Below are 15,588 nucleotides of genomic sequence, written 5' to 3'. Positions count from 1 at the left end.
ATTGTTCGTACTCCGCGGTAACCATCTCAAAGCGCCTCCGATGCCAAAATATTCGTGCAGAAGTATATAAGAAGGGACACGCCCTTTGGCTGAACCGTAACAGCTGGTCCTTGCGACTGTGAGTTTGCCGGACGGGCTATCGAGGAGCCTGGCCTGCCGGTCCATCACGACCCGAGTTATTCCTATTCGGCAATCTTCGTACACAGCCATCCCCAGAGTGTATGTGTCTAGGTAAAGGATGAATGAAATCAGTATGAGTGGAGCTAGAAAACGATCCTCGATCTTGATAGTATACGAACCTAGACAGGATATCTTGCCGAGAGAACCGCTGGCCGCACTCTTCACAAGCGAATCTTTTTATCCCTCGGTGAATCTAGCAACCCGTCAGCAACTAGTTACATGTCCACGGAAAGTCCAGCGGGAACGAACCGCATCTTTATGTCTTCGAAGGTCACCATTCCTCCCGAAAGTCTTCCCACAATAATCGCACGGAAGCATCTTCTTACGACTGGGATCATGTCTTTTGACGTGTTCGTGACAATTTGAACGACGGGTGAATACCTTGTCGCATATGGGGCATTGCAGTCCGCTTGCAGAGGGGACCTTGCGTCGTCTGTCGTTAGATATCCTGTCATGTTCTTTGTTCCATTCAACGATTACCTCGGCGGGCTGTCCCGTCTGGGGTTGTTGTTGTTGTTTGCGATCCACATTCGGTTCAGACTTGGCTGGTCTGCCATTATCCGGAAGAGTTTGCGGATCTTCTGACGGTGTCTTGCGGCTTGTATCTTGGCTCATTTGTGCTGCAATCCCAGGCCCTATAACAGTGCTTGTGGTTGTGAACGGCACCCCCCAACTTTCTCCCTGTTCCTCCTTCACTCCGTACTGGGTGTCTGGGTACATCGGTGCATCAAGATGGGACATGTTCGTCCACATAGAAGGCTGGGGATAGTACATCATATCATTGCTTGTTCCGGTGTTGAGCGGGTCGCCGTAGCTGTGGGGCAAAATGCCTGGTTGCGCATGATACATGGCAAATGATGGGGCGGAGATGTCATAGCTTGTTGTCGTGGGAAACTGACCGACGCTGAGAGCTGGATCGAGAAGCCGCTGGGAAGGATACAAATGCTCAGACCAATCTGGTGCTGGGGAAGGGTATGACTCGGACGCTAGAGGGCTCGAACGGCTCGTCAAGGATCCAATATCGCAGTTTGATATCCCCAGACCAAGAGATGATGTCGGATCTGCCACATATTGTGGAATGGCACGGGCAGGAGAGGCATATGTCGCATCCATAGCCGTATGACTGATCGATACCGAGCGACCCGAGGGTGACGATGGGAAAGAGGTAGGAGTACGGTCCATCCTGAGCGGAAGGGCTGCGTGAATAGGACGTAAAGATATGAGTCAAAAGAGTAGGAAGAGAGAGGATGTCGCACACCCTGGATCTCTGGTTCGTGTGCGCTAGTAAGTCGTCTGCCTGTTCACCTCCCAACAAAGTAGAATGTAAACCTGAAAAGACTGCATCGAAGCATCGGGGAAAACTGAAGAGCTTATATGATGTGAGTCGGCAGAAGGAGGCTCAAAAGAAAATCTGCGGTGAAAAATCACTGGTACTTATGAATTGTGGCTGAAGAGTGCTCAATATCATAGGCCATATGACAATTGGAGGAGAGATCTCCGCCGCATTACCATGACCAAAAGACGCAGATCCGGACCCTTGACGCCGAATCAGCCAAGGCAGAATTATCGGGACAGAGGTGCATGCAGTAGGTGGGCACGAAGAATTGGGAGAGAACGTGAGTGAAGGGGGGTGCGGGAGTCTAGTTGTGGAGGGCCGAACCAGGTTGACTGCAGCCCATGTCTGCAGCACGTAGATAGGCGCGAAATCAGCCGTTATGCACAAAACAGTTAGCGCCGACAGAGTGTGATCGGGGCCATCAGTCCATCCGCGAATATTGAACGGAGGTGGGGGGGAGGCATTGTTCGATCACCGTCCCTGTGGCCTGGTAAGGTCGATTTGCCCGAGCCCTGGGTCATCCACCAGCAGGGGGGGTTGGAAATTTCCACCCCAAAGCCGGACACAAGCCGCCAGCGAAGAAACAGGGACTGGGCCGGACCACACCCTCGTAGGAAACGCCTAGCAAGGTGCTAGGTGATTTCACAGGCAGCCGTAGGAGAAAAGGTGGAAGACAACCAGTCAACAAACGGCTGGATGGGGATGGCTTGAACTAGACGTGCAGGGCAACGGACGACAGGAGCACCAGCATCACCCCGATCACCGCCGGCCGGTCGAGTAACCGCACACGCTTTCCTTCTTCTTGTGCATCAAAACAGTTTAGTTTGGACCCGACAGTCTGGTACCTTGCTTGGCAAAGGAGCAGTGCGTGTCGCCAGTCTGATTGGCAAACACACCCGCATTGTTCGGAGATGGCTTGAGGGGGAGGAAATGGTCCCGAACGAAGAAAAACATGAAGGACGGCGGATAGACATGGTAAAAGATGGCCGTGGGAATGGCATGAAGTTGAAGCGGTTGCGGACGCTGGTAGATACTCCGGACCGAGAAAGGAGAACGATGAACTCCTCCCCTCTGGCTCTATCCCTTCTCGAGTAGGAGGGGCGTTTGGGCTCTAATCCTGGATCATCCACCCAGAAATAAACAAATAATAAAAAGGCGTGATTAATTAAATGAACCAATTTTCCGTCTCCATTTGTGACGCATAACAAAAGCCCTATTCCTCAGATTTGATGCCCCCTTTTCACAAGGTCTTACCCCGTCACTCACCAAAAAAGGCCAGAGGCATGCGGCATGTACAGGCTCTCTCACTGGCAAAGTCTCTACTTCTTTGGAGCATATCAAACCAGGTTGCAATGTATTCTATCCCATGTATGATGTATGTGATGGTATGTAGAGAGCGGCAAAGGAAACCTGAGGACGGTCAACATGAAACTCGTCACACTGGAGGAGCCTGGATAGAACCGACGCTTGCAGTACGCCATACCGAACGTCGAGCCATATCCTGGTCCGTGGTTCATCCAACAAAGTAGTAGATCGTGAGTCTATCGCACGGGAAGTGCGTGTCCATATGATCTCGGGTGGTGGTCCGTTCTCGCGGCTTCGTCCACGCCACGACTGCAATGCACGTTCCTGAAAAGAATTCTCCTCCTGTGGACCCCCTCCCTTAGTGAGCCTTAGTGCCTATCGTCATCGCCCTCGTTGGTGGAATGCCATCGTAGCGGCAACTCGCTCCACTTGGGCCCGTAACCGTTCCACTTCGTCGATCATATCCGCCATGTCAACACGATCCGTCTGCCCCGGGCTTAGTCCGCGCGCTTCGCGCTGTTGCTGGTCCAAGTTGGGGAGATTCCTCGACTCGGCAGAACCCAGAGCATCCACATGGGTTGCGGAGGTTTGAAGCGGGGCCCGGTGCGTGGAGAAAGAATGACTGAGTTGTGACGGCTCCAGGGAGAGCCTATTGCCCCTGGCCGAGGCAGTCGGGGGCAGATAACTGCCTCGCCGTGAGACGTATCGGCGGCTAGATTCATAGGCCCAGATTAACGCAACAAATGGAAGGTGGGTTGCCCTAAGGAGCACGATGCGAACTCGGCGGATGTGCTCTGCGGACAAAAAAAGCCTCATCGGGCGGATACACAGGAGGGGAATGAGATTCTATACGCCCTAGTGTTAGCGACACCCGCGAGTCATGCTGACAAATACTGCGTCGGGCACTGGTGTCATATACAGACCATTGGAGGCATGAAATGAGTTAATCGACGAGAATTGCTGCTTTCCAATACGTAAATGGCTAGTCTGTCATTGTTCCGCATTAGCATTTGGGTGAATGCGCATAGTAGTTGGCGTAGACTAACTGGAACAGATACTCTTCGCGAGCATGCGACATCACCTAGACGATTCAAGAAGGTGTTTAGTTATCGGGACGATCAGGGCAAGGGACAACCCCGCAACATGCTACATACCCCTTCGAGACTCATGCTCATCAAACTGACCAACGACGAGATCAGAAGAAGATTTGTCATGGAAACAAAGATGATCCTGCAAATCAAAACCATCAGCTCTGTCAACTCATCTCGAGGGGTTTCCGTTGCGATCCCTGGGGATTCGACCAGGAACCGCAAGGTTGATGCATTCAGCCACGATGATCAACCATATCAATGAAATGAAAACCAAAAACCAAAATGAAAATAAAAATAACGATGATGAATCAAAATCAAAGTCAAAATCTACGGCGCATATTCAAACGTGACCTGAACGGTATGCGACCGATTTCCATAGACCGTGTGGCGCAGTATAGAGACGGAACTCACATCAGACCATAGCCGAAGATGGGGGAAATCTAAGAGTTAGCGTGTCAGCTATCTAAACGCGAGAGCCAACCATTCTGACAATGCCCCAGGAAGGCCAAGGCAGGCTGCATCGTAGCCGCTCGGTACATCCGACTTACTTCATGAGCGATATCCTGTCAGCCAATCGATCCAGCCACCGTCAGTTGAAGAACATTTTTCCCTCTATACAAGTCAAGGAACACGCACAAAGCCCAACACGTTCGATCTGCCTTGCGTGGTTAGTCGGGCCCCGTCCATCTCCACACCTTGTCACCGACTCACCCGAAGAACACCTTCACCAGAATCCATGACATCTCCCGGACGGAAAGGCGGTCACGGGCGAGCATCGTGAACGACGTCAGAAACCCTGTGGCATTGGTTGGCATGTGGGTTCTGGTCTTGACGCCCCAGTCAGGTGCAGCGCCACGTACCAATATACAGGACTACAACAACGGGCATAAACCTGAAAAACGCTTTCGTCTGTGCCATATCAGCCTTGTCCCAGCGCCCTGGAAAATAGGCAAAAAGTGGTACCATCTCTTTCAACACGGGTATCTGCGGCGCATCAGTCAGTGGTTCTTCTCGAGTGCGGCTCCCCTGCATGCAGACGCAGGCTCCCGAACGTACCAGACTTCCGAAGTATGAGTTCAAGCTCACGAGGGAACAGATTCTATCTCTCGTTGTTAGCCATCCTTCAGCGGCAGGTTATGCTGGGGCAGTCTAGACTGCTTGCCTTGGAACCAAGAACAACGCCTCGAGGGACAGAACATCAAATGAGAGATCCGTTAGATAGGCACTCTTGTTGGTTAACCCAATAACCCCTGGTACAGTTACGTGGCAGTCAGTAATATGTACCCTCTTTTCGGACGGCGCAGAAGGAAATCTGCACGGCTAAAGAAACGTGAGGTATGGAGTGACTCACGCGTAATGGCAAAAGCAAGACCTGTGACAATGATGCCCAAGTTCCACAGCTTCCAGAAATCCATCTGATAGAAGAGCATTCCTGCATCGGCTATGCCACCTACTTCATCGTAAATGAAGGCGGCAATCCAGAAATACATCAACGCCTCGAACGTCCCTATTCCGGTCGGTTTCCTTTCAACAAGGACGGCATAATATAGAAAGAGGAAAGATATGAAGAAGGCAGCCTCGAAAGCCTTCCGATACAAAGGCACCCTTAGTCTTGAATATGGATCTGCCACTCTATGTCATCCAACATGATTAGCTCCCAGTGATATCCTAGCTCTATGCAGACCTACCTCTTGTTGAAAAATTGGGGTTTTTTGGTGGAATTCACGCTAAGAGTGTCCCAGAAAACAATCTCTCCCTTCCAGATGTTATCAATGACCCGCAAAACGACCTTCTGGCTGAGAAACTTTTTCGCTTGGGCAATGATCGCGATCTCGAGCGCGTTCAGGCCGAGGAAGAGCGAAAAGTTCTCCATGTCATATTCATAGAGCGAAGAGTGGTAAGAGTGGTCTGGTTCGAAAGTACCACCTACTCGTCTCTTGCCTCCAAAAAGGCGGTATAAAGAAGAGGAGGAGCTCGATAACAAAGGCGTTCTCTCGTTGTCTTGTGTCTTTCCTCCGCGACTGGAACTACCAAAAGCAGAAGCACCTCTCTCCGCGTCAGAGAGACTGGAGGCATTCCGTGGCGGGCAGCTGAGCTCTTCGAGAAGGAACTCAATTGTCTCTCTTTGGTTGAGATGGCACAAGAACTGCCAAGCGACATATTCACATGCATACCCGCGACTTTCATTGAGACCCCAGTCGGCTTCGTCTTCTCTGCCGTATTGCCACTTCAAGATCCTATCATTCATCTCTTAGTGTATGCCATATTACAGATTTTGGAAGCTATACAGGGGAACGTACATCAAAGCCGAGATAATGTAAGGGTTATGGGAGTCCTCTGCCAGAGAGTTTATGAGCAGCCGCAGATTCTGCCCATACGATGATCTCATCTGCTCAAATGTATAAGAGACATCGCATATAGCAAGAGCGAGATAGCTGGATGATTGAACGCGTCAGAACGTTCTCGTATACATTTGGGGGTTCTGCGTGGGGATTTACTGGTGCAATTTTCGAACCACATCACCCAAAGGTTCGTTGTCATCGATGATGGGGATCTCGGGCGATCCTTTCTCAGCGGGCAGGATTGACAATGACGAGCCGTGGTTTATAGAGCCCATTTGGCAAGTATTCGGGCCCTGATCGTGTGTAGCGGAAGACGTGGTCGTTGTTGATGTCGGTCTCAATATCTTGGTTCTTGACCCCTGTCCACAAAACAAGCTTTCGGCGGACGCCCGTTACATGTCAGAGACAATCAGCAGGATGCTTGCGTCACGACAAAACAACGGCAGTATGATCACAAAAACAGATTCTGGGTGGAAAAGAATGCCAATTTCCAGAGCCGAAACAATGAGATCATATCGACTGTCGGTCACCAGATCTTCGCAATTAGCGTGGGATAGATGAAGACAGTTGACTGGTCACCGCTCTGTTTAGTGTCAGTTGCCGATGGCTACGGTCAGCCAAAAGCATCATTACCGCAGTTTCATACTTGGCTACCTACCTACCTGGTACTATATGGGAGGTCAGGTGGAATTGATACAAATCTTACTGACTGTTTGTAAGACTGACGCAGAATTATTGTTATTACGTAGGTTTATTGAAGCAAAATAACACAGAATTGCCGTAGAGTCATGGAATACACAGAGCTGGATAAATGGCCGCAACTCTGCAGAACACAAAATATGAATGTGTGCCATGGGGTCGGGTGAGAAGAGAGAGATCCGAGGAAGCTCGAGTTCGTATTGTACGTGTGATGGCGTCTGGGATCTGACACTTTCCTTTCAATGGAATGGATATATATATAGGCCCGATAATGTCCACTGGTCCTGGATTATGCTCATATCCATTGACCCGGATAAAATATACCAATGTTGGCGTATTCCCTTCCAAACAATAAGTGCAAGCCACCGAACGTCTTTTAAGAACCGGTCTGACTATTCAAGACGAAGGACAAGTTTTCCGATCTGTCTACCCTGCCAAATGTACTCGATTGCTTCATCAGCCTTCTCAAATGGCTCCACGGAGTCGATTATATCGTCGAATCTGATCTGCGTGGCCGTCAACGCAGAACAGAGGTCGTCCATATCATGTTTCGATCCGGCGTTAACTCCCCTGGGTCATTTCACGTTAGCCCTTGTACAATTGCAGCTATCTATACGAAACAGTCCTACCTCAATATTACTCGTCTATCAATCAGAACAGGCAGCAGTTCGGCTAACTGGCTAGGATCCTGTTTGCTGAGATAGCCAACCTGGCTAACGATTCCGCCGCGTCGAGTACATTTCATGCTTTGTACTAACGACTGACAGCCCCCGACTTCAATGACCAAGTCAACACCAGCCCCATCCGTCAGCTTTAGAACTTCCTCGTGCCATTCAGAGTTCTGAGCGTAGTTCACGGTGAGGAGAGGTGGACTTGGGAATTGCTCCCTCATCTTCTGGAGTTTCCCTTCGCTTGAGGAGCTCAAGATTACCTTGAGACCCGCAGCACGGGCAAGTTTGAGTGCGAACATGCTGACGCCCCCAGTTCCTTGAATCTTATTAGTCAATTATTATACATTAAAATTAAGGCTTCTGACCTTGGATGAGCACGCTTTGTCCAATAGTCATGTCCTTCAGCGCCGTCCATGCAGTAACTCCAGCGCAGGGAATTATGCTGGCGCCCACCCAGTCTAAATAGCTTGGGAGCTTGCAGAGCTTGCTTTCGTCAAAGACTAGGTAGTCCGCTAGGACTCCATCCTCATCCGCTGCCAGCCAAGACCTGCTTGCCTCTCGCCCGGTGATGTTTTCCGTGTCGGTTATCGGGGCCACCCGATCGCCTGGAGCGAGGGACTTGACATTTTCGCCAACCGCAATAACCTCTCCAGCTGCGTCATTACACAGTATACCATGTGGCACTACTGGCCACGGGTTACCTCCGTTTGCAATGTTGGCGTCTCTATAATTGAGAGAGACGGCATGAACTTTGATCAAGACGGAGCTTGGGGTCAGAGGAAGTGGCAGCGGTTCGGTGACAAGCTGGACCTTTGGCGTGCCGGGCGTATAGTCGTCCGTCCTGCGAAAAGCCTGGCGGGTGGTAATATGTACATCCGTCATTTTGGTGCTTTTTCTTGTCTGAAGGCCTTCGAAGAATGCGGGGGTTGTTATTTAAGGCATGTCTGAGGATCTGTATTATTAATTCTGATGCCGTCTGTACGTCATGCGGGGTGAAATATATCTCACTGGAAAACACGGGGGTGTAAATTAGTTGATTCGGCTAAAACAAGTATCTGCATCAGATCTGTTGCCCGTTTCGCTGATCCTATGCTCTATAAACCAGAACATGAGACAGTGCTCGGGGTTAGTATACTTAGGTACGCAACCGCAACATCACTCTGCATTTTGGACTGCCGAGATCACCGGTTGTCAAATAGAAAGCCGAGCTTATGAGGTTGCCATGACCTATATACCTCGGTTCCAGAAGGTTTTCGGGTCTGATCCCAGCATGAAGGCTGGCAAGTATACTTATGTGACCCCGGTCGAAGTCCTATTGCTGCAACTCCGATCCACGCTCCGAAGGTCTAAGCTCTAGTAAGGCACACTTATCTTGGCGGACCTAGCGTTGAACAACTAGATCTTTCGAGAGGGCGCTCTATTTGGCCGCTAACACGAAAGGTTGTAACATTATGGAAGTAGTGGAAAGTCGAAAGTACGGAGGACCAAAATAATGCCGATATCAGATAAGGCAGAATAACTTCACCGCCCCGTATCATGTGACTGCTACCATCACCCCCCTCAACGCGTCGACTGACCTCATCGTTCATTCCATGAGCCAGAGGTTTTCATGTTTCGTGAAAAAGCGACCGAGGGGCTTTGAGCGCGATACTCAACATACCGCCGAGTTTGTGGACAAGGGCCCTCCTCGTTTGAAGCCTGTGAGATGAATACGCCTCAACATCATGGGCCAAGGTTATTCCCTCTCAACCCTTTCGGCGGGTTCAGCGGGGATCGACATCCCCGAGTTATCGGATCTGGTATATGAGAAGTCGATGGGCGGTGGAAGGTTTATGAAGAGTATCCGCGCAAGACGGCGAAATGGCCTAGCCTTTGTAAAGGTGATGATGAAGCCATATCCTAGCATGACGCTGGACCGATACATTGAAGCCATCTTCCGTAAGTGGTACCGCACATTCATTTACGGTGAGCGAGTTTCTGACATGGACACAGGAGAACGCAAGGTGCTCTCGGATGTCCCCAATGCGTTAAGTTATCAAAGGGCGATCGAGACTTCCAACAGTGGTTATTTAGTTCGCCAGTACATCCACAGCTCTCTCTACGATCGAATGAGGTATGTACCCCATGTCTTTACCCCGTATGTACTGACAGAGATAGCACCCGACCGTTCTTGGAAGACATCGAAAAGAAATGGATTGCGTTTCAGCTTTTATGTGCGCTCAGAGATTGTCATTCATTAGATTTATTCCATGGTGATATCAAGACCGAGAATGTTCTGGTCACCTCCTGGAACTGGCTCTATCTCACGGACTTCTCTGCTTCGTTCAAACCAACCTTCCTTCCAGAGGATAACCCAGCTGATTTTTCCTTCTATTTCGACACGTCTGGCCGGCGTACATGCTATCTGGCCCCGGAAAGATTTCTAGTTGCTGGTGAGGAATCCGGAAGCCGGGAGCTCAATTGGGCAATGGATATTTTCAGTGCCGGATGCGTCATCGCAGAACTGTTTCTCGAGTCGCCAATATTTACTCTAAGCCAGATATACAAATATCGCAAAGGCGAATACAGCCCCGAGCATAGCCAGCTGGCCAAGATTGAGGACCCTGAGATTCGAGCACTGATCCTTCATATGATCCAGCTGGAGCCAGAGTCGAGATACTCTGCCGAAGAGTACCTCAACTTTTGGAAGAACAAGGCGTTTCCGGAGTATTTCTACAGTTTCCTCCATCAGTATATGTCTCTGATGACGGACCCCTCCTCGGGTAGGGCAGAAGTCGGCAGCGAATCATCAACTAGGGGAGAAGCAGACGATAGGATCGAGAGGGTATACCTTGACTTTGACAAGATCTCTTACTTTCTCGGTTCCTCGCCCAGATCCCAAAACGATGGAGCTAGTCACGCCAGTGCAAGACTTACTGGTAGCACCTTTCCGGTCCACTTAGACTTGCCTCATTACGAGAGTCAAACTTCAAAGCAGCCACAACGAACAGACGACGGTGTTCTGATCTTTCTCACACTCGTCGCTTCGAGTCTCCGCAACACTTCTCGGGCCACTGCACGGATCAAAGCTTGTGATATCCTTCTTGCCTTTGCAGACAGAGTGTCTGATGAGGCAAAGTTGGACCGCATCCTTCCGTATGTTATGATTCTCCTGAATGATCGCGCCGACACTGTCAAGGTTGCTGCCATCCGCACACTTGCACATCTATTGGAAATGGTCCATGTGGTGTCTCCGGTCAATGCCTATCTTTTCTCGGAATACATTTTCCCAAGGCTTCAACCATTCATTCCCTCTTCAAACTCCAACCCCAGTCCGATGATCCGTGCAGCATACGCTTCTTGCATAGCGTCGTTAGCTCAGTCCTCTCTGAGATTCCTGGATATGATCCAGGCTCTGCGGTCTGATACGCGTCTTCCTGCTCTAATACCGACTGGTTCGGAACCGCGATGGACAGAGGACGCTACATATCACAATCTATATGATGTCGCGAGGGTTGACCTTCTTGATTACTTCGAGGCACATACTAAAGCTCTTCTAACTGACACGGACCCCTCGGTTCGTCGTGCATTTCTGGGATCGGTGTCCAGTCTCTGTGTGTTTTTTGGGAACCTCAAAACCAACGAGGTTATCTTGAGCCACCTGAACACATATCTGAATGACCGCGACTGGATACTGAAGTGTGCATTTTTCGAGGCGGTAGTCGGCGTTGCAGCTTATGTTGGAAGCATCAGCTTGGAGCAATACATTCTCCCCTTGATGGTCCAGTCGCTGACCGACCAAGAGGAGTTCGTGGTGGAGAGGGTAATTCGATCGCTCGCCGCAATGGCTGATTTAGGTCTCTTCCAGCGATCAACCACATGGGATATTCTCCACATTACGGTGCGGTTCTTGATTCATCCGAACATTTGGATCCGCGAAGCAGCTGTGACCCTCATCGTCAACTCAACCAAGTTTCTGTCTATAGCGGATAAATATTCCATTCTGACCCCGCTCATCCGACCATTCTTGAAAGTCAGCATTGTCGGGTTCTCCGAAGGCGAGATCCTTGACGCACTCAAGAGACCGCTTCCCAGGGGAGTTTATGAATTGGCTTTTGTCTGGGTGTCCAAAGCGGAGAAAGGCCTGTTTTGGAAATCAGCTACACGCGATGGCCTCTTTACTCTAGGAGTGGTGGATGGCGTCATCCCTAAGGGCAACCAGAAGGGCGCGGCCTATACTCTCAGTGCCCAGCCTAAGAATGAAGAGGACGAGCAGTGGATAGCGCGGCTGCGGAACATGGGAATGGGTCCTGATGACGAGCTCAAGCTGCTAGCTCTCAGGGAGTACATCTGGCGGGTGTCCATACGCCAAACAAGCGAATTTGATAACGGCACGTCGCCCTTGAACAACGTCATCACCTTAGCACACTGCGGTGTCACTCCCCAGACGGTGTTCTTTGATAAGAACCAGAACAATAAGTCCCGGAGAAGCCCTTCAGATAAGACCGAGACCAGCAGAACAGCAGACCGCAAACCCCACACCATTACAGATGCTCTACTGGACGCGTCAACAACGATTGATACTAGCCCGGGCTCTCGTCGCAATCACCTGCGGTCGAAGACTCAGCCACACAAAGAACTGGGCGCAGCCCTAAAGAACGCCCGACAGAACACTCTGGACAATGTCAGGGCCGCGGATGATTCACCGATATCGTCCCCAATAGCCTCATCACCAGGTGGTGCACCGGGTTCCAGGGGCATGTCTCCTCCGAGCTCCGACACCGACCGCAGGGGGAGACATAGCCCCGGACAAGAAAGTTCGTCAACGCCCACTGAAGCGGAGAACCCAACTGTCAGAAACTTGGTTTCTGGCGTGCAGCGAAAGTCCAGCGCGATAAACCTTCTGAATCGCAAGGAGACCGCCAAGGCCTACGCAGAAACCAGCACCATTTCAGCGAACGCTTTTGGCAAAGTTGGCGTTCCATCTCAACGAACACCCTCGCGGTTGTCGTCGCTCGACAGGAAGCCGGCTGAGCGGCCGCCCCAGAATTACCAAATCAACCACTCCTACGGAGGCGACGATCCTGTGATTCTCAAGCTCCTCGACAATGTCTTTGCAGAGAACTATCCCACGGACTTATTCGACCTTGGGCCCTTTGTGAAAGATGTAGATTTAAGGAAACCGATCCCAAAGGCCAGCGGCAACGACCCCACCAAGGTTTGGAAGCCGACGGGGGGGCTGGTCGCCATCTTTGGAGAGCATAGCGGACCAGTGAACCGGGTGGTAGTGGCGCCTGATCATGCGTTTTTTGTCACGGCCTCGGACGATGGTACGGCTAAGATCTGGGATACGACTCGTCTGGAGAAGAACCTGACCCCCAGGTCTCGTCAAACGTACCGGCATTCTACTGAAGCCAAGGTGAAGAGTTTGACGTTTGTTGAGAATACGCACACGTTTATCTGTGGTGCCACCGACGGAAGCATCCATGCCGTCAAGGTCGACTACCATTGTGCCAATGACACGGTGCGATACGGCAAACTCCAGCTTGTCCGTGAGTATCAACTGCCTGCGGCCGATGATGGAACCACAGAATACGCGGTGTGGATCGAGCACTTCCGCGTGGAAGCACAGTCAATCCTTCTTGTCGCCACCAACACATGTCGAGTGCTGGCTATCGACATGAAGACGATGCTCCCGATGTACACCTTGCAAAACCCCGTCCACCACGGCACTCCCACCACATTCTGTTGCGACCGAAAGCACAACTGGCTGTTAATCGGCACAACGCACGGTTTGTTGGATCTTTGGGACCTTCGCTTCCGGGTTCGACTGAAGGCCTGGGGCCTTCCCGGCGCGAGCAACATTCACAGGCTTCAGGTACACCCGACCAAGGGACGCGGACGGTGGGTCTGCGTTTCCAGCAGTGGCAGCCACGGCAACGAAATCACCGTCTGGGACATCGAGAAAGTCCGCTGCCGGGAGGTGTACCAAGCCGACTCGCCGCAGCTAGGCAACTCGGACGCGAACGGCGACACCGCCAAAGCACGACAGCCGTACATGAGCCCGCGGGACTACGAGGCGTGGCACGTCGAGGGCGATCGGCCGGAGGGCATGCTGAGTCGCTTTGCGACGGGTGCACCGGCATCGGGGGCCGTCGAACAGGCGTCGGGGCCTTCATCATCGGCGATGCCGGCGCGTATCTGCGCGTTCACGGTGGGCTTCGACGCCCCCGACGACGGCAAAGACAATAGTACGCGGTGTGGATTTATCGTGTCAGGGGGGACGGATCGCAAAATCCGCTTCTGGGACCTGGCCCGGCCCGAGCTCTCGTCTATTGTCAGTGGTCTTGACGCCGTCTCGGACGGTGTGGCGACCGGTAAGCCGCGGTACGAGCTGTCTCAGCCCGGGCCATCTCTCCTGGTGACCACCGAGCATCTCCCTCACCCTCCGGCGTCTGGATCCGGCGGAAAGGGAGGCAGCAAGAAAGGGGGCAGCGGGCGACTTCCGCGCAGCACGGTCATCAGTCTGCAGCAGCAGCAACTGCTGAAGAGCCATCTGGACTTTATTCAGGATGTTGCGGTGTTGCGGGTGCCGTATGGTATGGTTGTTAGTGTTGACCGGGCGGGGATGGTTTATGTGTTTCAATGAGATCCGTCATTCTCCTGTATTATATCGTGCGAATGCGATTTAGCGTGGCGATGGAATCGCTGGGATAATAATAGAGTGATCTGTTTCTGTCATCCAGGTTCTGCTCGTAATGCGTCGGGATGGTTGAGTAGCGGATGTGGCTGGGGGTTGTCTTGATCATCTCAGTTTGCTCGATAAGGTTCAACGGTGTCTTGCAGAAGAGCGAGGTGTGCAGCTTGCGAGAGTTTGGGATGCTGGCAGAAGACGTGTCGACTACGGTGATTGTGGACAATATGATCTGTCATCGGCAGAGGCTGGTGAAACGTTGTTTTTCCGGGTTTGGCGGTGGAATTCGACCTGTCTTTTAGGGCAGGTGGCTGTTAAGTTTCTGAGACGATTCTAGCACGACGCAAGAGGTTTTCAATCGATCTGTGCTTTTTTTTTCATGTTGGCTGGATAGCTACGGATATATATCTGGTATTGAGGCTGGGTGTGCAGAGTATGTGTTTCGCAGTCTGATTATCCAACACCCTACTATTCTCGCTTGATAGCAAGATTGCTGTACAATACTCTGTGTATATAGCAGTCAACCCTCTACTAACTGCTAGTACTGGACCTTGATATCGCCAAAACCTGATCTCATCACATCACTCACCTCCATATAACGATCAGTGTGATGAGCAGTTGACGGGGTGGACCCTCACCCGCGATGGTGAAACGCTAGGGGCTGGATAGGTCGGCGATCGGCAGAAAGGAGAGCAGAAACAGGAGAAGAATGGAAGGCTTCGATGGGGGTTTGCGGCGGGTGACCGTTTGACAGTTGAGCCTCGAGGCGGACAATTACGATGGATGCTTCTGATCGATCGACTGACTCTGTCGGAGTACATTGTTATCTATTATTGAGATGATATTGTCTGCTGTGCAACCGGTCGTTTGTCCGAAGGAGGCGACCGACGGCCGGTGTCATCCGCGGAGGCAGCGAGTCAGGGACGGCCGTGTATCTGTCAAAGGATAGATTAACTGTCCGAGTCAATTATTATTACGCCGGGGTGGGAACTGTGTGGTGTAGATTGCGCATACGGCGGGTGTCCAGTTGCGGTTGATTGATAATTTGACAGATGTATGTATCTATTCTCCATTGATGAGCTGGTCTGCACCCTGTACGACTCTCACTGCGGAGAACTCGACTCGAGTCCGAATCACTCCGTAGTCCGTAGCTCCGCATGTCTGTTAGTCTAAATCCAGCGACCAGGGATAGACGTGGTGATGGCAGCTTGTCGACCGGATTAGCTTTGACCAGGCTGGATTTGGGGCTGGCGCCGGGCCCGACTTCCTTCCTTCGTATGGACTCCGTAGA

General features: G+C 51.5%; 4 protein-coding genes across 4 annotated transcripts; 1 reads left to right on the top strand and 3 right to left on the bottom strand.

Annotated features, from left to right (window-relative positions):
- Nucleotides 1-384: 384 nt before the first annotated feature.
- ATEG_05051 (putative C2H2 finger domain protein (Ezf)) lies at nt 385-1,362 on the bottom strand (the record flags this gene model as incomplete). Its single annotated transcript, XM_001214229.1, has 1 exon — nt 385-1,362. One exon carries the CDS (start codon nt 1,360-1,362, stop codon nt 385-387), a length of 978 nt encoding a protein of 325 aa, XP_001214229.1.
- A 2,462-nt stretch (nt 1,363-3,824) lies between these two features.
- Nucleotides 3,825-6,529, bottom strand: ATEG_05050 (uncharacterized protein; the record flags this gene model as incomplete). Its single annotated transcript, XM_001214228.1, has 13 exons — nt 3,825-3,902; nt 3,976-4,051; nt 4,324-4,352; nt 4,461-4,475; nt 4,549-4,567; nt 4,624-4,708; nt 4,773-4,850; nt 4,969-5,011; nt 5,083-5,162; nt 5,264-5,544; nt 5,601-6,149; nt 6,213-6,347; nt 6,411-6,529. 13 exons carry the CDS (start codon nt 6,527-6,529, stop codon nt 3,825-3,827), a joined length of 1,587 nt encoding a protein of 528 aa, XP_001214228.1.
- An 816-nt stretch (nt 6,530-7,345) lies between these two features.
- Nucleotides 7,346-8,506, bottom strand: ATEG_05049 (zinc-dependent alcohol dehydrogenase family protein; the record flags this gene model as incomplete). Its single annotated transcript, XM_001214227.1, has 3 exons — nt 7,346-7,523; nt 7,712-7,940; nt 7,990-8,506. The coding sequence occupies 3 exons, from the start codon at nt 8,504-8,506 to the stop codon at nt 7,346-7,348; spliced, it is 924 nt and encodes a 307-aa protein (XP_001214227.1).
- Nucleotides 8,507-9,348: 842 nt separating this feature from the next.
- Nucleotides 9,349-14,252, top strand: ATEG_05048 (ubiquitin-binding serine/threonine protein kinase VPS15; the record flags this gene model as incomplete). The annotated part of the gene is made up of 2 exons (XM_001214226.1): nt 9,349-9,737; nt 9,782-14,252. 2 exons carry the CDS (start codon nt 9,349-9,351, stop codon nt 14,250-14,252), a joined length of 4,860 nt encoding a protein of 1,619 aa, XP_001214226.1.
- Between the last annotated feature and the right edge of the window lie 1,336 nt (nt 14,253-15,588).

This window comes from Aspergillus terreus, genomic scaffold (genome assembly GCF_000149615.1).
Source record: "Aspergillus terreus NIH2624 scaffold_7 genomic scaffold, whole genome shotgun sequence".
NCBI lineage: Eukaryota > Fungi > Ascomycota > Eurotiomycetes > Eurotiales > Aspergillaceae > Aspergillus > Aspergillus terreus.
Note: the sequence above shows the minus strand (reverse complement) of the source record. Positions and strands in the feature narration are given on the sequence as shown.